We start from the raw sequence: 20,456 nt of genomic DNA, 5'->3' as shown, positions 1-20,456 counted from the left end.
ACTTGGAGGTATTTACACCTACACTTTATTCAATACTCTTTAACATCTTCCTTCTCTTGCAGATCGCGAGGTACCAAGCCACTTCGAAGCCTCCTGGTCTGAAACCGCCTTACTTTCAAAATAAAAAAGAACAGCGTCGAAAACAAAACCTCACAGCCGTCCTTCCCCCAGACACAGCAACACAAATCCCTTTCGTATCATTTAATCACAGCTATAACCCGACAGCCCTTGCCTTTTGTCATTACCGTGCCAGAAGATAATATTTACCATGATTGTCGGTAATATCCTTAGTGCTTTCCCTTCCCAATTCCTTCTTGCACGTACAGAGGCACACAAACACCCGCCTCCCTGCCTTTGCCATCCCTTGGTCAGTTTGCAACTGGATGGTTTGGTTCATTTCCTCCCTTTTTATACACCATTTGCAAACTTCTGTGTCTCTGGGCTCTCTGCGGGGTGGTGATGTGGCTACAGACCCTCTGCATTTTGTACTCCTGTGTGTGTGTGTGTGTGTGTGTCAGTCTGCACACCCGTGTGCGTGTGTGCGCTCCAGAAAAAGGCGATGTTTGTCTGTCCTCTCCCCACACGCGGAATCCAGGCCAGTGCGATGCGGAGCTCAATAAGAAACTGCATGAATAAACACGAATAGAAAGTTGTGCTCAGCTAACCGAGGAAATCAGAGCAATACCAGGGCACCAACGTCCACATTTCTTTTCACTTCGGGCCGGGGCAGTAACCTCATCTGGGTATGCTAAAAATTAAGGGCAACGGGCAAGCAGATTCAAGTCCCTCGAAAAGGCTGCTGTAATTGATCAGACAGAGAGAGATGGGGTGACCGAAGCCCACGCCTGACCGTGGAGGGCCAGCAGCAGCCGCGGCCCAGCAGGCACACAAAGGACCCCCAGCCATGCTAAAGGGCTCGGGCAGCCACCACGGAGAGAGAGGGAGGAAGAGATGGAGGCAGGTGGCGTCGGTGGTCCCCAGACCTCCGCGCCGGGTGGCACGCGCGCCGGTGGACCCGCAAATCGGAGCTAGCTGGGAACGAAGGCAGTGTTACAGCAGTGTTATAGGCGAGGGGTGGGTGGTGAGGGGGTTAACCATCGTCTCCAAACTGCTCCGGAACCGGCTGGTCTCGGCCCGACTTCCGACGGGCGGGGCGGGGCAATGCCCCCGCGGCGGAGGGCGAGGGGCGGCGGTGCGGGACGGCGCGGGCCGGGGAGGCAGCTCGCTGGGCTGCCGGGCTCCGGCCATCTGCCTCCTGTCCTCCGGCTTTCTCTTAAATATTGATCAGACGCTCTTCAGCTTCTGAGTAATTTCATCTTAATCAGAGGCCGGGCTCGGCGCGGATAACAAACTAATGCTGGAGAGGGCCTGTGGATAATGCCGGGCCAGGGGCAGGGAGGAGGCAGCTCTCGGGTTTGGTGGGGCTCGATAGGCCCTATCTTCCCGGGGCAGATGGACTTAGTGGGTGAGAAGGCTTAAACGCAGCTTTTCATAGATTTACACCTCAATCAGCCATTCAGGTTTTTTATGCAAATCCTAAAACAACATCATTTATCCATTACGAAGCCCGGCTTTGAAACGGCATATCATTAGCTGCGCCCTTGGCACCCCCAAACCATGCAGGCACCGACGCCCCCTGGATGAGGTGTGTCCTGATCCCCCACAAACCCCGCCGGCTCCAGGGAGGGGCGGACACCCCCAGCCCGGCTGGGGCGGCTCCTCCTTCGGGTTTGGGCTGGGGATCCGACCAAAGGAGCAACTTTTGGGGATGGGGGTGACAAATGGCGCGGGAAAGTAAAGGCCCTGCCCTTCAGCTTAAGCTATGCTGGAGCCTAAGGCCAGGTACCGGTGGGGCGAGGCTAAGGGCGATCTCTGGCCTCCCCTAGCAGTCACGGCACGACGGGGTGATATTCAGGAGGCTTAACCAGAGGGAAGAAGAATCCAAACCTATCAGTGTAAGGCTGACCTGAGGTAGATTATTGCTGCCGGCTTGACGCCTTCTAGCTGCAGCTTCGAGACGCGAAAATGAAAAGAAAGGAAAAAAGTACGTCCCAAACTTTCACGCCTCTGAATCCTTTCAGGTATTAAATTCCGTTAAAAACGACGCTGCTATCAGAGAGGAACAGAAATACTGCCCTTAAAAACAATGTACCGACACCAAAGATCTTCCCACCCAGAACTGGGGGTGACTGGAAAGCCAGTTTGTTCTTCTAAAGGCCTCTCCGCTGCCTCTCTGCCGGCGGGGAGAGAAAAAGCAGCCCAAGCTCTAGCGAGAGACCCGATGAGGGTGTCGGCCACTGGGGAACCTTTTATCCCCTCCCGGGTAATATTTTTCCCTTCAAAAAGCCGCGTGGGGGAGGGGAAGAACTAGGTCCATCACACCACCCACGCGGAACACGGTAGCCCCATTGTGCACCTGCCCCCAGGCAACTCCCGTCCATTTCAGTTTCGTACGACGGGAATTTATTTTCTATTAGCTCCCCACTCGTGTTGGCGGCGGGCCAGCGGCACGGCCGGGGCTGCCCGAGGGGAGGGCCCCGGAGCGGAGCCGCGCGTGGGGCGGGCGCTGCCCGGGGCCGTGCGTGTCCTTGGGCGCGGTGGGACGCGCTCCCCACGGGCTCACTGCGCCCACACGCGCCGCTCCTCCTCAGGGGAGCCTCAGGTGTGCGAGCGTGTCCACACACCAGTTCGTCCTTTAAAATTACCCATTGGTGGCTTGGTCTAAAATCTCGCACCCTATGGCAGTTCTCCCAAATCCACAGGTAGCCTCGTGAGGCGTGGGGGGGAGGGAGGAGGGGGGAAGAGCCCATGCGCTTTCTATGTCTCTCTGCAGACCTAGCTCGGACTTCACTAAAAAAAAAGAATAGGGAAGAGGGAGAGAGGATTCGGGCAACACAAAGGTAGATAGGAAGACCATACTAGTTTGGAAATGGTCAAGAAATTCCAGGCACATTTCTCTTTAAATCCCTGGTAATATTCAAAATTGTATTTTCAAGTAAAAACAAGTTTAAAATTCACCTCTTGCTAATTCACGGCTGAAAAATCTGCCCAGGGCAAAGCAAAACTTTAAGGAAAAGGAAAAAAAGAAAAAGGGGAAAGGAAAGAAAGAAAGATGCTGAAATACTGTTAGTCATGCAAATAAAGGCTTCTTTCAGCACATTACAATATACTCCGGATTCGAGGGGAGGAGCTGCAACCCGTTAAGGGCGAGGAGTTTTTGTTTTTGTTTTCATTTAAAGCTACAAAACAAATCCCGAAATGTCTTAACCGCTCTCTGGAGACACCCATCCTTGCAGGCAGGCGGTCGGGGAAAGCTTTTTAGCTCGCAGTGCCCAAAAAAAATGACCGGGGTGAGGGGAAACGATGGAGCCCGCCGTGGCGGAGGGGACACGAAGGGACACGGCCGTGCCTGGCGCCGCCGCCGCTATCGCAGCACTGTGTCCCCGTTGCCGCCCGCAGCCTCCTCGCAGGGTCGCTCCGTCCCTGTACAATCCCTCCGGGCTGTCCCGCCGAGCCGGGGAAGGCAGGGCCCGGAGGGGCGCAGGGGCCGCGCAGCGCTGCGCGCCCCGCCGCGGGACAGAGAGCGGGGCCAGGAGCCCACGGGGAAGGAGTGATTTTCCGTGGCGGACAGAAACACCGACATCGCTGGGTAGATAAGAAAATGGAATACTGTATTTGATTTAGAAAGTTTGTACATATAGATAAACACGCAGTTAAGGAAACAATAGTTTAAGCGTCCTACGTGGAGTTTAAGAAGAGACCCCCCAAAGCTGCTATGAAATACTCAAAATAGCTTTTGCATAAGATAACTACAGTTGCACCCTAAGCTTTTTTTTTTTCTTTTTCTTTTTTTTTTCTATCGCTGAGGTCCCTTTTGGAAACCAAGCACGTCAGATTTTGACGGCTAAGTTTGTGCAAGGAACACCGAGTCAAGGAAAATAAAAAGGAGAGAGAGAGAAAGGGTTGGAGGGAGATAGAGAGAGGGGAGGAAGAAAGAGGAGAGCAAATATCATATACAAGCATTTCTACACATATATTACAAACTGGGAAAATGACCGCATCATTAAGATATACATAATTCATATAAAATTTTGAAATAAAAATAAAAATCTGTTACAGTCATAACTATTCTTTTTCCACATTTATAACCAGTACCCACACAGGCAGTGACAGAAGTGTAGAAAAAAAGGTGCTTACGAATAAAATGATTGTCTGCGGAACAAAAAAACAGAAAATTGCATCTTGGCTGGACCATCACTCGGACTAAAAAAAAACAAAACAAAAAACAAAAAAGAGAGAAAGAGAGAGGAAGAGAGAAAGAGAAATAGGACCAACAAAAAGGCGATAAACATTTGTTATTTCCCTCTTCAAGGAGTTCCTTTTAAATTTTTTTTTATTTTTGATTTTTGTACAAATTCGATCGGAGTTTGCATTTGTTTGTCTGGTTTCTGTTTGTTTTCCTTTACTATAGAGAATATTTTTTCCCAGATACAAATTTAATCATCATCATCATGCAAGTGGGTGAAATGCGTCCATGGAAAAGCGCAAAGGAGAAATCGTGCTTGTCCTAAAAAGAATACAATTGTCACTTTTGCTTTGTTTTTGTTTTTTTTTTTCCTTTCTTTTTATATATATAATAATTATTATTTCCCGCCCTCCCCCCCACCCTTCCCGCTGCAGCACCAGCGTTTGTGACTGTTGAAGTTTTAGCTCCATCTCTTGGTGGTGGTGTTGGCTGACGGTGGTGGTGGTGGTGGTGGATTCTCTGATCCCTGTCTGTTTGTTTGCTATTATGTTTGGGTCGGGTTTGGCCTTTTCTTTCCTCCTGGCTGTGTGTGTGCGTGCATGCGTGTGTGTGTCCTGATTCTAGGTTGCCTCGGTTTGTTTTGCTCGGGACGGGGAGAGGGTGCTTGGCTGTTTGGATTTGGATTTTTTGTTTGTTTGTTTGTTTGTTTTCCGATATCATACATCACATTCCGAGTCGCTGGAGGTTACCGAGAGGATGGAGGTGCCCGTCTCGGCTCTTTCTGTCAAACTGGAGACGCTGGTGGTCGGGCTGGCCGCCGTGGACGGAGACTCGGCCGAGCTGTGTGTCGGGCAGCCGGGCTCTGCCAGCGACCGCATGCCGCTCTGTCCTATCGCCTGGTGCTGGAGCCTGCATCGCGCCGGGAGACAAAACAACAGCACAGCCCCGCTCAGACACCGGGCGCGGCCGAGGGCACGGCGCCCGCCCGGCCCTGCGCCCTCCCGGGGCCGGCCCGGAGCGGGAGCGGCCCTGGGCCGTGGGGCGCGGCCCCGGGCCGGCCGCTCTCCCGCAGCGCCCCGCGCAGCTCCGAGCGGCGGCAGGGCCGGCAGGGCAGGGCCGGGCCGGGCCGCGCTGCCCCCGCTGCCGGGCAGGCCAGGCCGCCGCAGGGGGACGCGCCCGGAGCGCACACGGCCACGGGGGCCGCGGTCTGACACGGGACGGGGAGCGCGGGGACATCGCTTCCCCGTGCCCGCGTTTGGAAAACACGAGCAGCGCCTTCTCCTTCCCGGATAAAGTGCCATTCATTCGTGCCCGCAGCGCGGCGGGCCTAGGAGAAAGCGTGCGGGGCTGAGCCCCTGCAGCACTCGGACACCGCTAAAAGCTTCGAGGAGCGGTCCGTAGCGGGCAAGAATCGTACTGGAACCCCGTTTTGTGCTCTAGCCAACACCTGCCTAAATATTTCCCAGTGCACAGACACTGTGAGTCTGCGGTAGGGAAGGAGGGAGGTCCTGTCCCAGGGGCGCAGCGCAATGAATAAAATAAAGGAAGGAGAATGTGGAACGCAGAGCTACTCTCCCTCGAAATTTAAGTCCTTTTTTCATCTGAAAGCCATAATCAGCTTTTAAGTGCTTTTTCTTTAATTTCTTTCATTGTTAACGCTTAAGGGAATATTACCTTTGATTTTTTTTTTAAGAGACAATAAATATTTTTAGGTACCCTAGCATATTGCAAATATTCCTCTGGCCCCGTTTATACCACTCGAAACCCAAAGAAAGCCGAATTCAGGGATAAGAGCTAAAAGTCCTGGACTGAGTAACCAGACTCAACCTCTAGCGCCCAGGATTGCCTGTGTGAATCAAAACACACTCTTCGCTCAAATGTTTCTCACCGGGGTATTTTTTTTATTTAACTTCCTGCAAAGAACAGAAAAAATGTAGCCAGTTTATTCTACATTTCTCATTATTTTAAGCTGTCTAATTTCAGGGTCTTTGATTTTTCTCCCATTTACAAATCCTGGTGCATTCATCTGCTGTCAACAGCATTGAGTCAACAAAAGCATCCGTAGGCAACTTCTGTTTATTTACAGTCCTAAGCTGATCTGTTTTCCATTTAATGGAAATTAAATAGCGAGGCACTTTTAGGTTGCTTTTCTCCTACAGAATCTTTAATCAGTAGCACCACTGCTGTACTTAGCAGGAATTTAAGAGACAGCATTTATAAGAAGAAGTTTTTGTTTACACGCTTACAGCGGTAGCAAAACTTAAATTAAAATAAAACCAATGTGTCAAACTAAATTAAGGGTCCATTTTCATTTGCAAAATAACTTTTACGACAGTAATGAGAAAGAAAGAAAAAAAGCAAAAGAAAGGAAGAAGGGTGCCTCGCTTTTATCATGGCAAAGCGGAAAAGAAAAAAAAAAAGAAAAAAGACACGGAGAGACAAGCAAATAAATGCAAGTGTAAATGCACAGGAAACACACGACCAGGAGGCCAGGTCGCCATGTGGTGTAAACACAGAAATGGAGATGCAGGGGGAAAAAAGATTCCCGGTCTCTTAAATGTTGTTTTCTTTTTGGTTTAGGTGTGGGTTGTTTTTTTGGTTTTTTTTTTCCTCCATGAACTAAAGAGCTCTGGGGTATGCCAGTGCTGGTCCCGCTGCGCACGCAGAGCAGTACGAACAATTGGAGCGGTGCCGCCGGCTCCGCCGAAACCCGCTCTGAACCGCACAGCTTGTCTCGGCCCTTCGGCCGGGGAACCGCGCCTGAGAGCGGCCAGGCACGAATCCCGGCCAGCCCAAAGCCGAACCGAAGCCCATCGACCCGGAGCCGTGGGGTTTCCCGTCCCCCGCGCCAGCCGCCGGAGCAGGGAGGGAGGGAGGCCGGGAGAGCCGGGCGCTGCCCCCGCGGCAGCCGAGGTGCTCCGCGCGTATCTGCACACAGGCGCGCCCGCGGAGCTGCCCACGCCCGCCGGGAGCCCCAGCCCTGCCCGCACCCCGAGAGCTCGCAGGGAGCCGGGGCAGGGCTGGAGGCACATCAGGCAACTTTGAGCCGTGCCTATCCCCGTCGCATCCCCGCGGCTGCCGGGAGAAGACCTACCCGCCCGGCGGGGGGACCGATTTCTCCCCGGTGGAGAGGAGGAGGAGGAGGAAAGGAGAGGCGGAGGCGCGCTGTCGGCCAGGCGGCTGCCGAGCAGCGGAGCGCGGCCGCCCGCCCGCACGGTCCCGCCGCCCACCTCGCCCCCCGGCCCGGAAAGTGGCACGGCAGCCCCACTGACCTGTTTTTAGCCGCCGCCGCTCTGTCTCTTTGCCTTCGGTTTTTGAACCAGTTGCCTACTTGCGTGGGGGTGAGCCCCGTGGCCTGAGCCAGTTCCCTTTTCTTGCTGGGGTTGGGGTAAGGGTCCTGCAGGTACCACTCCCTCAGGAGGCTGCGAGTCCTCTCCTTGAAGCAGTGCGTCTTCTGCTCGCCATCCCAAATGGTCCTGGGCAGCGGAAACTTCTTCCTCACCCTGTATTTATCAACCGGCCCCAGCGGGCGACCCCTTAGCTTCTCGGCCTCCTGGTAGTGCGCTTCGAGCCACATGGCCTGCAACTTGCCGTGGGACTCCTTGGTGAATTTGTGGTTCTCCAGGATGTGGTAGAGGTCTCGGAAGTTGCCCGTGTGGAAGGCCACCACCGCCCGGGCGCGGAGGATGGACTCGTGCTTGTTGATGGCCTCGCATGCCCCCGGCGCCACCGGCAGCGACCAGAGGAACCTCCCCAGCCTTTCTATGTCTCCAGTCTCCTCCAGCGTCTCGCAGACGCTGGCCACTTGCTCCGGGGAGAAGTTGAGTGTGGGCAGCTGAAACATTGACAACTCTTCGTGGGGTGCCCGGGAGCTGCCGCCTCCACCGCCGCCGGCACCGGGGCTGCAGCCCGAGCCGCTGCCGCTGCCGCCGCCGCCGCCGCCGCTGGCGAGAAGGAGGGAGCGGTGGTGCGGATCGGCGGCGAAGTTTGGCAAGAAGAAATGGGTGGGATAAAGCTCTAGCGGGGACCTGAACACCATGGGATGACCGGGGAGAGGGGGAGATAAATCAAGGAGAAAAGAAAGAAAGGGAGGAAGAAGGGAGGAAAGGGCACACGCACCGCGCACGCATCCACACCCGCACACGCACACACAGCCACATAGAGGCACGGGGGCACACACACTCACACGCACACGCGGGCACACGCACACGCGCGCTCACACGCACCCCACACGCACACGCACTCACACACACCCGGCCCCGCGCCGCCGCCGAGTCAGGATTCAGTGATTCAACAGCGATCGCCCTAATGACAACAGCCTCATAATATCTCCCCTAAATCCACAGTGAGTGCAGCGCTGAAACATTTTGTTTCGCTTTTCTATTGGTCTTCTGAGTGTCGTTGTGGCGTTGCCATGGCAGCCGCTGCCAATCACTGTCAGCCCTGCCAATCATTACGGAGTACGTAAGGGAGGTTTTTACCACTTCGCCCAAATGCACGGGGGGGAGGGAAGCCGGGCGGTTGGTGGAAAAGCCTGGTTTGTTGTTTGGATTTTTTTTTTTCCTCCTTAATCTTTGCAACTCCTAATCTCAGCACTTCCCCTTCTCTCTGTCTCTCCCCCCTCCTTCTCCACACCCCTCCTAAATAAGGGATCAAATAATGCGAAAAGCAGTGTGCACATATTTGTTGAATGGGATGAGCAATTAGAGGGTGGAATATTATTGTGATCTTAACGAGCCTCGTTAAAGCTAAAGGAGATATGGGGGAAAAGTAAATGGGCCAGGCTGGGATACGCGTTCGGATAAAGGGCTCCTAACTGAGACAATTTACACATGATTTGCACGTAGTTTCACTTCATTCTGCCTATCTGAGCACTAATAGTGCCGGGGAAGAAAAGAAAGATGAGATCATTAGACCCATCCTCGCGCCGGTGACCCTCCCAGAAGCAGGCACATACAGTACAGGCTGGGTTTAGCCCTGGTTCACCCAAGAGTCTCTCCTCCCCTCTCCCGCTCCCTGCCCCTCTCCGCAGAAGAAGGGATCCGCTGTGCGCGGAGTTCCGCGGCCGCTCCGCCGGGAGCCGCCCAGGGCGCCCAGCCCGGATCCGCTCCGGTCGCCCGGCTCCGCCACCGACCCCAGCTCGCTGCCTCCCCCGTCCCACTCCTCGCTTCCCCGCCCTCCTGCTCCTTCTCGTCTTCCCTTTCCCTCTCCTTTCTCTTCCTTCTCCCCACTTTGTTTTTCTTGTATTCTGCCTTTCCTCCTCCCACTCGCCTCACCTCCCCTCGCCCCTTCCTTTCTCCGGAGCCCAGCGACCTTGCGAGGTTGTTCCTCACCCCGAAATCCGCCGGGGCTTTACACCTTACCTCTCCTTTTCCCCGCTAACTCTGCCCCCCGACTCGCAAGGCTCTTGTGCGGGGAAGAGGAAAGGGATGCGAACCAAAGTGGTTTTGAGCTTTAAAAAAAAAAAAAAAATTATTCATTTATTTATTTTTTTATTATGAAATTGAGAGCAGGGAAAATATCCGTAGTGGTGGTTTGAGTTCATCCCTGAGTAAAACACAGCTGGGTCGTCAGACCTTGCTACCATGCAACTATATTTATTATTAGGTATGTTGCTTTTAAGAAGATTTAATCAGCATCTTGAGCTGGTAACTCTTTTGTTTGGTTTCTGTAGCTATGGAAGTGTGATTTACAGAGATTTGTACGGGTCATGGACATCTTTCCAGACTTACTGTGTATATTTAGACAGGACTTTGCTTGGTGTTAAAAAGTGTATATTTTGAATAGGTTCACACACAGTAGCAAACAATACCGACATTGTAAAGGCATGTACAACGAGTATTGAAACGCAGCATCCAGACTTCAACTAATCTGCCCTCAATAAAGCTGAAATAATTATCCTAAGCCGCCTTTCTAGAAGAAAAATCATTCAGGAATTCAAAACTTTTTTAAAGATCTTTTCTGCATTCCGATGGAGATCGAGGGGTGAGGCTTGGAGCCCAAACTACTTTCAGACATCAATGGAGGGAAGGAGGGGGGGAAGTGAGATATTACAATTAAAATGTGAAAACATAGCGTGACTTGCCCTATCCGAAGGATAATAATAATACTGCTATGGGTGGTAGAAGTTCTTTAGCTGCGCTCCAAACTGGTTGTGATCCTTTCATAGCGCACTCCTCGTGAAATAATTCTAAGTGGCAGATGAATAGGTCCAGTTGGAAGAGCTGCTGGACTGGAAGAAGCTCGCTGTATGACACATTCATCTGATTTCCACTAAACTGTCATCGGTGTGCTACATGGCTTCACAGTCCTAATGGAAATAATTCGGCCTCTTAATTTTTAGTGATCTGCTTAAGCACTTCTGTTAACAGACTTGGGAAAAACTTCTTTTTACCCTCCCACCTTCCCTGGCTCATATTTCCAGTCGTACAGCTAAGGAGGGAAAGAGACTTCTCAGCCCCTCTACAAATCGACTTGGAGGTATTAATTGGACAACAATATGTTTAGCCAAAGATTTTAATACACACACACACACACAAAATCTTTTTCTTTGTAATCCTTTCCTTTTATGTAAAGGATTATAGAGGGGAGAGTGGGGGGAATTCCTGCGGGAGTTTCTTAATATTTGATTCCATTTTTCTTCGAGCTGCAAATTAAACTGCCTTAAAATGTATTTCCAGAATAACACCCAAACCGTCTCTGTTGTTTTGGGTTGGTTTGGTTTTTTTTTTGTTTTTTTTTTTTTTTTTTTTTTAATCCCAAGGACTATCATACACTGGTCGTTCAGCTTCAGGTTGCAACCTCTTTATTAGTATTCCTGATGAATCTCTGAAAGCTTCTACATATATTCTTTCTTTCTCTCTCTCTCTTTTCCTTCAGCTCCCCCCCCCCCTTTTTTTTACCTTTCTCCCCTCCAGACATACGAAACATGTAACAACTGCATTTCTGGCGAAAATCTTTCTTCCACAATATCCTTCCTTGGGGTATTTTAATGCATGTATTCTGTGCGTGTGTGTGTGTGTGTGTTTACAACCAAACAAACCCACAACCCTGCCTATCAGCTAGCACCAAGGTCTGCTGAAGCCCAGTCTCCTCTCTGTGCCGCACGGTCCAGCACGGGAGCTCTGCTGGCCAGAGGCTCTTACGAGGACGGAGCCGGCATCCTCAGCCGTTCCCGCCGGCTCCCGCGGCTGGAGACGCGGCTCACCGAGGCTCGGTGGTCGCTAGCCAGACCTCGGGGAGCAGATCCTGCGCTTGCCCAGCGCGGCCGGGGATTCAGCGCTCCCCTAAGCCTGTTAGGGACACACTCTCATGTCCTGAAATGTGCAAGCAGATAATTGTTGGCGCTCCAGCTTTGTGTGAGGAGGCCAGGGTGTAAATGGCTTTTAATGACTGCAGCTGCTGGCTGCAAACTGTCAATGGGATCGGCTAATACCGAGCCCGGACGCGCCGGGTGCCCAGCCGCAGCCGCCGCCGCCGGGCGGGCGCGGGCGCGGAGCGGAGGAGCGGCGCGGAGCGGAGCGGAGCGGAGGAGCGGCGGCGCAGCGGGGCGCCCCGGCGGGCGCGGAGCCGGGCGCGGTCGGCGGCGGCGGCGGGAGCGCGGCGGAGGCGGCGGCGGCGGCGGACGGGGCTGGGCAGAGGCTGCCCTCTCGGCCGGGGAAATCCTTTCCGGATCCTGTAAGTTTGTTACGGGCAGGCGGAGGTCCCGCGGGGGAGCGCCCAGGGGGTGCGCGGCCTCCCCCTCCTCCCCCCCGGCCCTTCCCCACCCCCGCGCTGGGGCCCGGGGTCCGCGGCCGCGCAAGGCGGGGTCCCTCTGCTCTGACGATGGCCGTCTTCTCCAGGCCGGGGAACCTGCCGTCCGTTTCCAGTCAATCTTACTTGGTCCCGCATGATTTATTGTTTCAGCTGCTAGAATGACATGTGGCTCTGCAGGGCAGGGGAGCAACCACCCCCCACCCCCCTTCTCCCCAAAAACCTCCCCCTAAACAAACCCGGGCGAGCCGGTGCGCTGTCCTGGAGGGAGCCCTACGAAGTTGTGTGCGTGTGTGTGTGTCGGGCTGCCAACCTGAAGGACTTTTCTGGGGAGAGGAAGGGAAGCAGAGAGAGAAGCTCTTTTATTTCACTGCTTGTTTTGATGGTCGCTCCCAGGAGGCTGCGATTTTCTGCTGCCTAGTTAGTGCCCCTTAATCCTGACTCGGGAGTGACTCAGTCGACGCTTGCGAGCTCTGATTATTTTTTTTTTATCGGGGGAGGCAGTGGTTCAGACGGGGCTGGGGCGTAGCGGTCGAGGTACCGGCGAGAGGAAAATGCAGCACTGCGGCCGCGGCGAGGGGGAAGCCAAGGGGGGGGAGAAAGGGAGAGCCAGGGGCAGGTAAAGAAGAACCCATCGCGTTGGTCTTGTTAGGCTTTTTATGTTATTAATACAACGATTTAATTGGATTTTTGTCAGTCTTCAAGGGCAAGCGCTGACAAATTTGCACGGATGCTATCTTTAAAAACACATCTATCTTCCTCCTTCCTTCCTTTCCGCTTTCTTTCTTCCTCTCTTTCTTTAGTCACGATTTCCCGGGATAAATGAATGTGCATTTGATGGGTGTGTAAGATGTGGCCCATCCGGCTGGCGTAACAGAGCTCTGTGGATGCGGTGTGTGCTGTACCGGTGGTGATAACAAACAAGTGGCAAGTGGTGTTTTTTTTAGTTGCTTGGATTGTCTTAAGAGGTCGAGGGGGTATTTAATTAGTGGTCCAAAATACTGCTTCAGCTTCCAAGTTAAACTTCCGGGGACCCCTCTCACGCTTTATTTGCATAAACACCGAGGCTGGATGAGGGAAACGTGAAACACCAACAATTTTTAAATTACTTAAAAAAAAAAAAAAAGAAGTGAGAAAAGGAATGCAGCTCGCCTCCGCGGTGAGGTGACGGCTTGGGAAGCAGAAAACTTTCCCGAGGAGGTGAGGAAGCCGCAGCCGCCTCCCGTCTGGGCTGGGCTGCTTTCCCTCATCCCTCTGGATCTGCTGGCAGCTCCCGCCAGTCGAAAGTTACCTGCTCTGCAGCAGAAGCAGCCGTACAGTCGCTTGCTCCTGAATTAAACACAACTCTTAATGATGTAGCATTATCAACAAGGGACACTTGATTGACTGATCTAGGTATGATATATGTGCTTGGCGTCTAAATTAAATATTAAGTGAAATACTTAGCTCTAATTAGAAATCGTAACCTAGCGATGAAAACTTGAAGAAACAAATTGCGGGGGGAGGAGGGGACAGGCTTTAAACGCTACGAAGAGGAAAGTAGCGGTGATGTGTACAGAGTCTGACATATTAGCAACAAGCAGCAACTTTGAAATGATTGACGTGTCATTAAAGCCATCAGGCTGATTTTAATAAATCTTCAAGGAAAAAAAAAGGAAAGAAAAGCGAAGAAAAATATGGAACCTCCCAGACAGGTTATTTATTAATCAGCGCATTAAATCCGAGAGAAACACAATTACAATGGGGGAGAAGGAGAGAAGGCGGGAGAAAATCTGTTGACGAATTTAGCAAATAAACGTCCGTAAAAGAGCGACCATCCAGCTCGGGGCTTCTCTGGGAGATGGAGATGTCAGAGCCAGATGCCTTCTCCCCCGAGTGTGCCTTCCCAAGGTAAACAAGCACACAGTTGTCTCAACTTTCTCCTTTAGTACAAAGTTCCTGGTGCGACGGAAAATTTGAATATTTTATCAGTCTCTTGTAGTGACCCTCATTAGGTGGGCATCCTGCTAAGGCCTTGGCGTTACAAGAAAGCTGCCCAATCAGAGCATTTGCACGCCTTGTTAGCGATGGTTAATGAAGCTTCCCCATGCACTCAAAGAAAGGCCCCCTCGATGTAGATTTACCTTATGTCAACTCGTTACTTCTAATGAATCGCATCAAAATTCTTCCCTGAATGGGGCCGAGGCGCCCGGACCGGGATCCCCTCCCCGCCCGGCCGAGCCCACCCCTGCCACCGCCGGCACTTTAGCGGAGAACCCGGGACCGAGGTGACCAGGCGCAGTTTGGCGGTGGGGAGGGGGACAAGAGGCCGAGGGAGGGCACGGAGCGGAGAGCGCGGCCGGCGGCGGCGGGGGCACCGCAGCCTGCGGGGGGGCTCAGCCCGGCAGCGGCTGCGGCGGGGGCAGCGGCTGCGGAGGCTTCGCTGCTGGCAGGTAGACGTTCGCTCTTCGCCTCTAATTTCCAGGCTCCCCCCCACCCCAACCCCCCACCTCCCCGTCCCTCCGGGCTGGCATTTTAAAATCAATTAGTATTTTCAATTCTTGAGGTGAATTATTCAAACAAATGTTTGGGAGACCCTGAGGGAGAATTTGGCCGTGACAAAAGGTTTGATTAGCTTTATTTCCCCCCAAAAGCAACAAAGGCATAGGGCTGCGAGAACAATCCGCTACATCAGGGCATGTTCAATTAAATGAAAGTCATTAGCTTCGCCGTGAAAGCACTACCTTTAAAATCAGATGGGGCGGGCGGGAAGGGGGGAGTGGGTGTACTCTGATAATTGTGGCTGGAGGATTTAACACTCCCCCTCCCCCTATACACACAAAGCCCTCCAAAAAGAAGAAGAAGTGGGGGGGGGGGGGGGGGGGGGACCCAAAACCCAACACTTCACCCTTTGGAAATTTGTGCTCAGTCTAAACAATAGGAAGCCCATAATGCAGATTATAACACTCACTGACTCGAATCCATTATCTGCCCTCCACACTGTCTATATATTGATTTCCATATACTTTCTATTGCTCTCAATGACTGAGCAAAGCTCCAGTTAAGAGCCCGCGACACACAGGAGCGCTGCTTGAACTACATCTCACCAATACAAGCCGGAGCCGGTTGTAAACACGAAATGCTCCCACTTTCCCGGTGTAGCTGCGAACAAGCACACTACCACCCCTCCACCCCCGCAAAGAAGCCGGGCAGAGCCGGTGCGCTGCCCCGGGGCCCCCTCCCGCCGCGGGGAGCGTGCGGGTCCCCCTCGGAGCCACGGCCAGGCGCGCACGCCCGTGCCCACGGGAGAAATCCCGGGGCGCCCCGTCCCGAGGGCGCCGGGGCCGCATGCGGGCAGGGGGGTCTGGGTCCCCGCGGGGCGCGGAGCCGGCATCGCCGGGCGGGCAGAGCTGGGGAGCTCAGCTCCCCGCCCGTGGCCCTCCGCCAGCAGCCCCTCTCCCCGAGACCTGAGCTCTTAATGAGGGATGGCCGTGGTTTCCTTAACTTTGAGACCCAACAGAGCAGAACTTTCCCAAGGCAGGATGCTCCGGACGGTAAGTTTGATATTTAGATTAAGATCACCTCCTCACGGGCTCCTGTGGTGTGCGTGCGAGTATGTGAATGCGAGGAAGAGGAGGAGAGGGAGCAAGTTCAGCTCCAAGTGACCATAAATGAGAGAGAAGAAACCACCAAGAGCACGACTTGATTTTTTGGGGGGGAAGTGCTCTTAAAGGGAGGTGGGCTGGGAGCAGGAGGCCGCCGAGGCTGAGACGGGGAGCGCAGTCGAGCTGCCCCTGTCTCTTCGCAACCTTCCTCTGAGGGGCATCGCTCCAGGCGGAGGGCAAGAAGGTATCGAGAGGGTTAAAGTGCCGGGAGAGAAGTAGAAATTTGGAAGCGAATATGTGTTGGGGGGAGGGGGAGTAAAGCGGTTATTCTGCTGCTGTAAAGACCCCAAATAATCCACTTGGAACCTGTATAGATCGGAGAGATCCGGGACAGCGTCTTAAATGGTCACATCTCCTCTCCCCCTCACCGCCCCCCCCTTTACTTTAATGAAGATTGTTAATTTGCTTCGAGGCAGTGCTCTGGGTTGATAAGTCCTCCCCAGCTAATATGTTAAAGTTTAAATATCAGCAGGTGCAAATTCACTCTACTTAAGGCTATAAAAATAATGCCGAAATTCAAGAGCACAAGAAGTCAGCCTTTGTATTGTGATTTATAAAAGGGAAATTGCGCTATACATAGCCAACTATTTACCAAAAAACCCAACCCCCAAAGCCCTGAAAGTGCTAAACTCTTCTTAATGATGCCGAAGGTGAAGTTGTTTCATATTGGACAAAATGGGAATTATTCTTTGTCATGTAAATCACCCTTCACTTGACCTCAGGTTAGAGGATAATGTTCATTCTTAGTTCACACTAAAACTTATTTAAATTAGAGAGCCTGAAGAATCATTTCACCAAATCCGTGTAATAAAGTGAAGAGGACTTAGGGATCTTCATTCAAAAAACCCATAGGTTAGGAACGTGTACTTTAAAAATTGGTATTTGCCACAAACCTCGAGGATTAGGGGGTTTTTATTTAATCAAGTTATGCTCCTTGGATTTCCTGAGAAATGTGTATATAATTTTGCGTAACAAGATTAAAAGAAAGGAAAAGATATGAATCAAAGGAGCTATAGATACACAAAAGACCTCCAAGTAACAATTACTGTAATACATATTTTAAAATAGGAAAAGAAATGAAAAGATATTTTACAATTGGGTAAAACAGAAATGAAGGTTTGATAAAGAAAATGCAGCTTGCGGTGCTATTTCATTCGATAAATATACTTTTGGTGTGGAGTGACAGGATGTGTTATTTTGACACAAAATGAAAGCGTTACTGCAGATACAGAGACACAGATATACACGAAGACAGCTGTATACACTTATTTATAAATTAGTGGGTGCACGTGGAAGGAAATCTGAGCGTCTCTACTTTCCAAAGCAGCACTGAAAAATATCCCATAGGTGAGGTACTGGGCTGAGGTAGGTTTAATATTGAAGCGCTAGAGATTATTGGAAATCAAATAAAAATTCGAGACGCACAGAGCCATTAGAGGATTTAGTAGTGAGGAGGGAGAGATTTTCCAGGGCTTTTGTTGCTAATGTTTCAATGCTAGGCGCTAACTTTAAGAAAAGTGTCAGTAGAATAACAAATTGAGGGCATGAAAGGCCACGGAGAGAAAGCAAGCAAGGATGCTCTTGACTTCTTAGCAGTTGCTTAGAAAGGATCTCGAGCTTAATATGGGGACTCAATCAGCGGCGAGCACAAAGCTGGGCAGAGGGAAGTTGGGCTCAGCACGTGCACTTTGGTCAAGTCGCTCGAGTGAGCACCGGAGGGGGGTGGCCGCGGGCGCGGAGCCCCCCGGGCTGCACCCCCGGCCCCCCGCGCCCGGCACCGGCGGCCGCGGGCACCGCCCTCCCGCACCCCGGCCCGGGGCTGCCGCCGCGGGTGGGCACCGGCGTGGGCACACGCACGCCAGGGGCTGCTGCGCTGAACCCGTGCCCCTCTTTCGCCTCCGCGGCAGGGCAGGGAAAAGCCGCCTGCCCGGGACAGGCGCGGGGGCCGAGATGGGGGACTGGATAGAGCGCAACTTGTCCCTTTCCTGGAGCGCCAGCAGTGGGTTTTGTTAAAAGACTCTGTCATCAAATTCGGTCTTTCTGCGAGAAACAGCCGATTTTAAAGCCCGTCTGTAAAGATTTTTAACAGCTTAACGAAATATCAGAGATAAGGGAAACCTGGAAGATGCTCCCAGGACATCAGACCTTAATGTGCTCCTTCAGCGGAGGAGGGAGCTCCATTCTGTTCCCTGTACGTATTATAGTGCAGACAGGGTTCGATATATACTCTATTTAATCTTGCTCTGTGACAGAGCTGTTTAAGTGTATACCATGCCTACGTTCTTTGTATCAAGACCAAAAGGATGCATTGTTGAAAGAAAACTATTCAAAATCTTTCATCTGATAGAAACGATCCAGCAACTGTGAGGCAGCTACAGCACAATGGTTCTGTCTGCATAATAGGTATCTCATAAAAATACAGCATGTCATTGCAACAAAAAGTTAAAAGTCTTAAATGCATCCATCTTATATATTGCATGAAGTCAATAATATTCTAACCTCTCCTGCACCCCGCCATTAAATGGTACACGACACTTTAAAATCGAGGGCATTGTGATTGAAATCCCAGTCTCTAGCAGAGAAAGAGGGGAACAAGGTAAGTTAGCAAGGACCATTACGGATGTAATGACCTCAGGGTAAATATTCATTAGGAAAAGGGGATTCCTCTTCTAATACCCAGTCTATTTTCTTTGGAATGCAATATCACGGAGAATAATGTGGTAGCAAGTCCCAAGATTTAAAAGGAGATTATTACCAAGTGTGTTGGGAAGAGTTTGGGAGATCCTTTTTTTTGTTTCCCCCCAGACACTTTTCTCAAGTGGGACGCAAATGCCAAGAATAGCGATTTTTAAAATCATCTTTCTAATTTTATTCGGAAAGCTAGAGAAGCTTGCTCCTTGCTTAGCCCCCGGCAGCAGAAAGAAGGGAACATTTAAGCAGCTCGGTGAGCAGCCCTGCCTCTCTTTTCCCTTGGTAGGTGCACTTAGACGGCGGCAAGAGAGCCTGCACACCCCCCGGGGACAGAGTTTGCCTCCTGAACTACACTTCTCTTACTGAAGAACAGTAGCTCCGACCTCCAAACCAACTGGGACTGGCGCTTTGAAGTAGCTGCGAACAGTGCTCCCGCGTCTCAACATGGTCACGTAGGAGATTTGAGCCTTTTAATTTTCAGACACAAGGAATAGCTCCCTGGGAGCGCCGGGCTGGTTTAGGTGGTCTATTGCTGGGTGTTTTGGTCAGAGTTTTTGATTTTTTTTTTTATTTCCTAATAAGAGAGAGAGGGAAGATGGGGTACGGTTCCCTTGTAGACACAGAAGCATAAAGGGGAAGAGAAAGCCTAGCCGGGGCATATTTGGCTGCGGGGACCTGCCCGAGCCGCTCTGTTGTCCCCGGCAGGATGGCGGTCGGGCGCTGCCGCCGGCCCGGCCCAGCCCTCGCCCCGGCCCTGCGCGGCAGCCAACGGGCGCGTCGCCTGGTGTGACCTTCAGGGAGCACATTTCCACTGCTAAACACCGAGAAAAGTGCTTCTCTCTCTCGCAGGCGCCATATTACCGCCGGGAGCCGGGGCTGGGGCGGGGGGAGGGCGGGTGCGCGGTTAGTCTAGTTTTACGCAGTTGTTAATTCAGACTGGACGAGCACTCGATGGCTCCATAAAAAGAAGGGAAAAAAAAAAGTACTTTGGGATTATTCTTTTCTTCTTAGCCCCCCCCCTCCCCCGCCCCCCCCGCTATCCTCCCTATCGTCCTTTTCCTCCCTTTTCCAACTCCCCTCGAGGGGATGCGCTTTGTAACACTGATGCCTGCTCTGGGACCCTACGGAGCATCCTCCCCCTCTCGCCCGCTGGAAAGGGGGTGATCCCCGAGAGCACGGGATGTCACGGAGGCCCTGTCCAAGGCCCTGACACTCGCCTTGCCGGGGGCCCCAGGCAGCCCCGGGCAGCGCCCGAGAGCGCCCAGCTTCCCCCATCCTGCTGCTAGCCGGGGAGGGACTGGGAAAACTCCCGAAGCCTCGCTCCCTGTTTGCGCTGGGAAGACTATGAGGCTCAAAATCAGAAAACACTCCCAACACCTCTTACCCCCATGGAAAATGTTTTCCTAAGCTGTGGGTCTGCACTTTGCTGAGCTCTCTGCTCCCTCACTTCTCACAGAGACCTGCTCCTTAGTCAAGGCGCTCTTTTTTGTCTTTCCGCCTGCTTTTTTTTTCTTCTTATTGTGAAAAAAACTAACCAACCCCACCCAAAGCCCGACAACAACAACTTCTGTAGCTGTGCAGAAGTGGAGGAAGCAACACCGCGATCGCGGCAGGGACACAGAGAAGCCGGACAGAGCCGCTCCTCCCCTGGGCCGCAGGGCCGGTGCCGTCCTAAGGATTCAAGTCCTCTCAGGATTTCGGAACAAAGGCGGCCCAGCCCAGCTCCGCCACGCACGAATCTCCATTGTAATCCTGGGCTTATCCTTTCCCCCCTCCCTTTCTTCATTTGCCCCGTTTTCCAGCCTGCGGTTCCTGAAGGTCAGATGGAGAAGTCATAGCTCTGCATCCCCTATAAATAGATTTTGATATTTAGACAGCTATTGCTACTCGATATTAACTTACAAGATAATGGCGAGAGATACCGTATGCGCTGAACCTGTTATTCACGAGTGAGCAGCATCTGTCGAATACAATTCTCGTCTTTTTGCCCTGTTTGGCTGTAGCACACATCAATAGGGCAAAGGACGTCTTGAGGCTGGGCTAGGGACGGGGAGCAGGACGGCTCTGCGGGGGCAAAGTTGCAAGTATAGTGTTGAAACTCTACGAGGACTTAGAGAGCTGAA

The 20,456-nt window shown here is 52.3% G+C and overlaps 1 protein-coding gene across 1 annotated transcript; it reads right to left on the bottom strand.

The window, feature by feature from the left end:
* Positions 1–3,650: 3,650 nt before the first annotated feature.
* On the bottom strand, positions 3,651–8,701 carry SIX3 (SIX homeobox 3). The gene is made up of 2 exons (XM_036380203.2): positions 7,519–8,701; positions 3,651–5,155 (listed from the first exon to the last, which is right to left on the bottom strand). The coding sequence occupies exons 1-2, from the start codon at positions 8,283–8,285 to the stop codon at positions 4,963–4,965; spliced, it is 960 nt and encodes a 319-aa protein (XP_036236096.1). The 5' UTR covers positions 8,286–8,701; the 3' UTR covers positions 3,651–4,962.
* Between the last annotated feature and the right edge of the window lie 11,755 nt (positions 8,702–20,456).

Source organism: Molothrus ater, chromosome 3, assembly GCF_012460135.2.
Source record: "Molothrus ater isolate BHLD 08-10-18 breed brown headed cowbird chromosome 3, BPBGC_Mater_1.1, whole genome shotgun sequence".
NCBI lineage: Eukaryota > Metazoa > Chordata > Aves > Passeriformes > Icteridae > Molothrus > Molothrus ater.
Note: the sequence above shows the minus strand (reverse complement) of the source record. Positions and strands in the feature narration are given on the sequence as shown.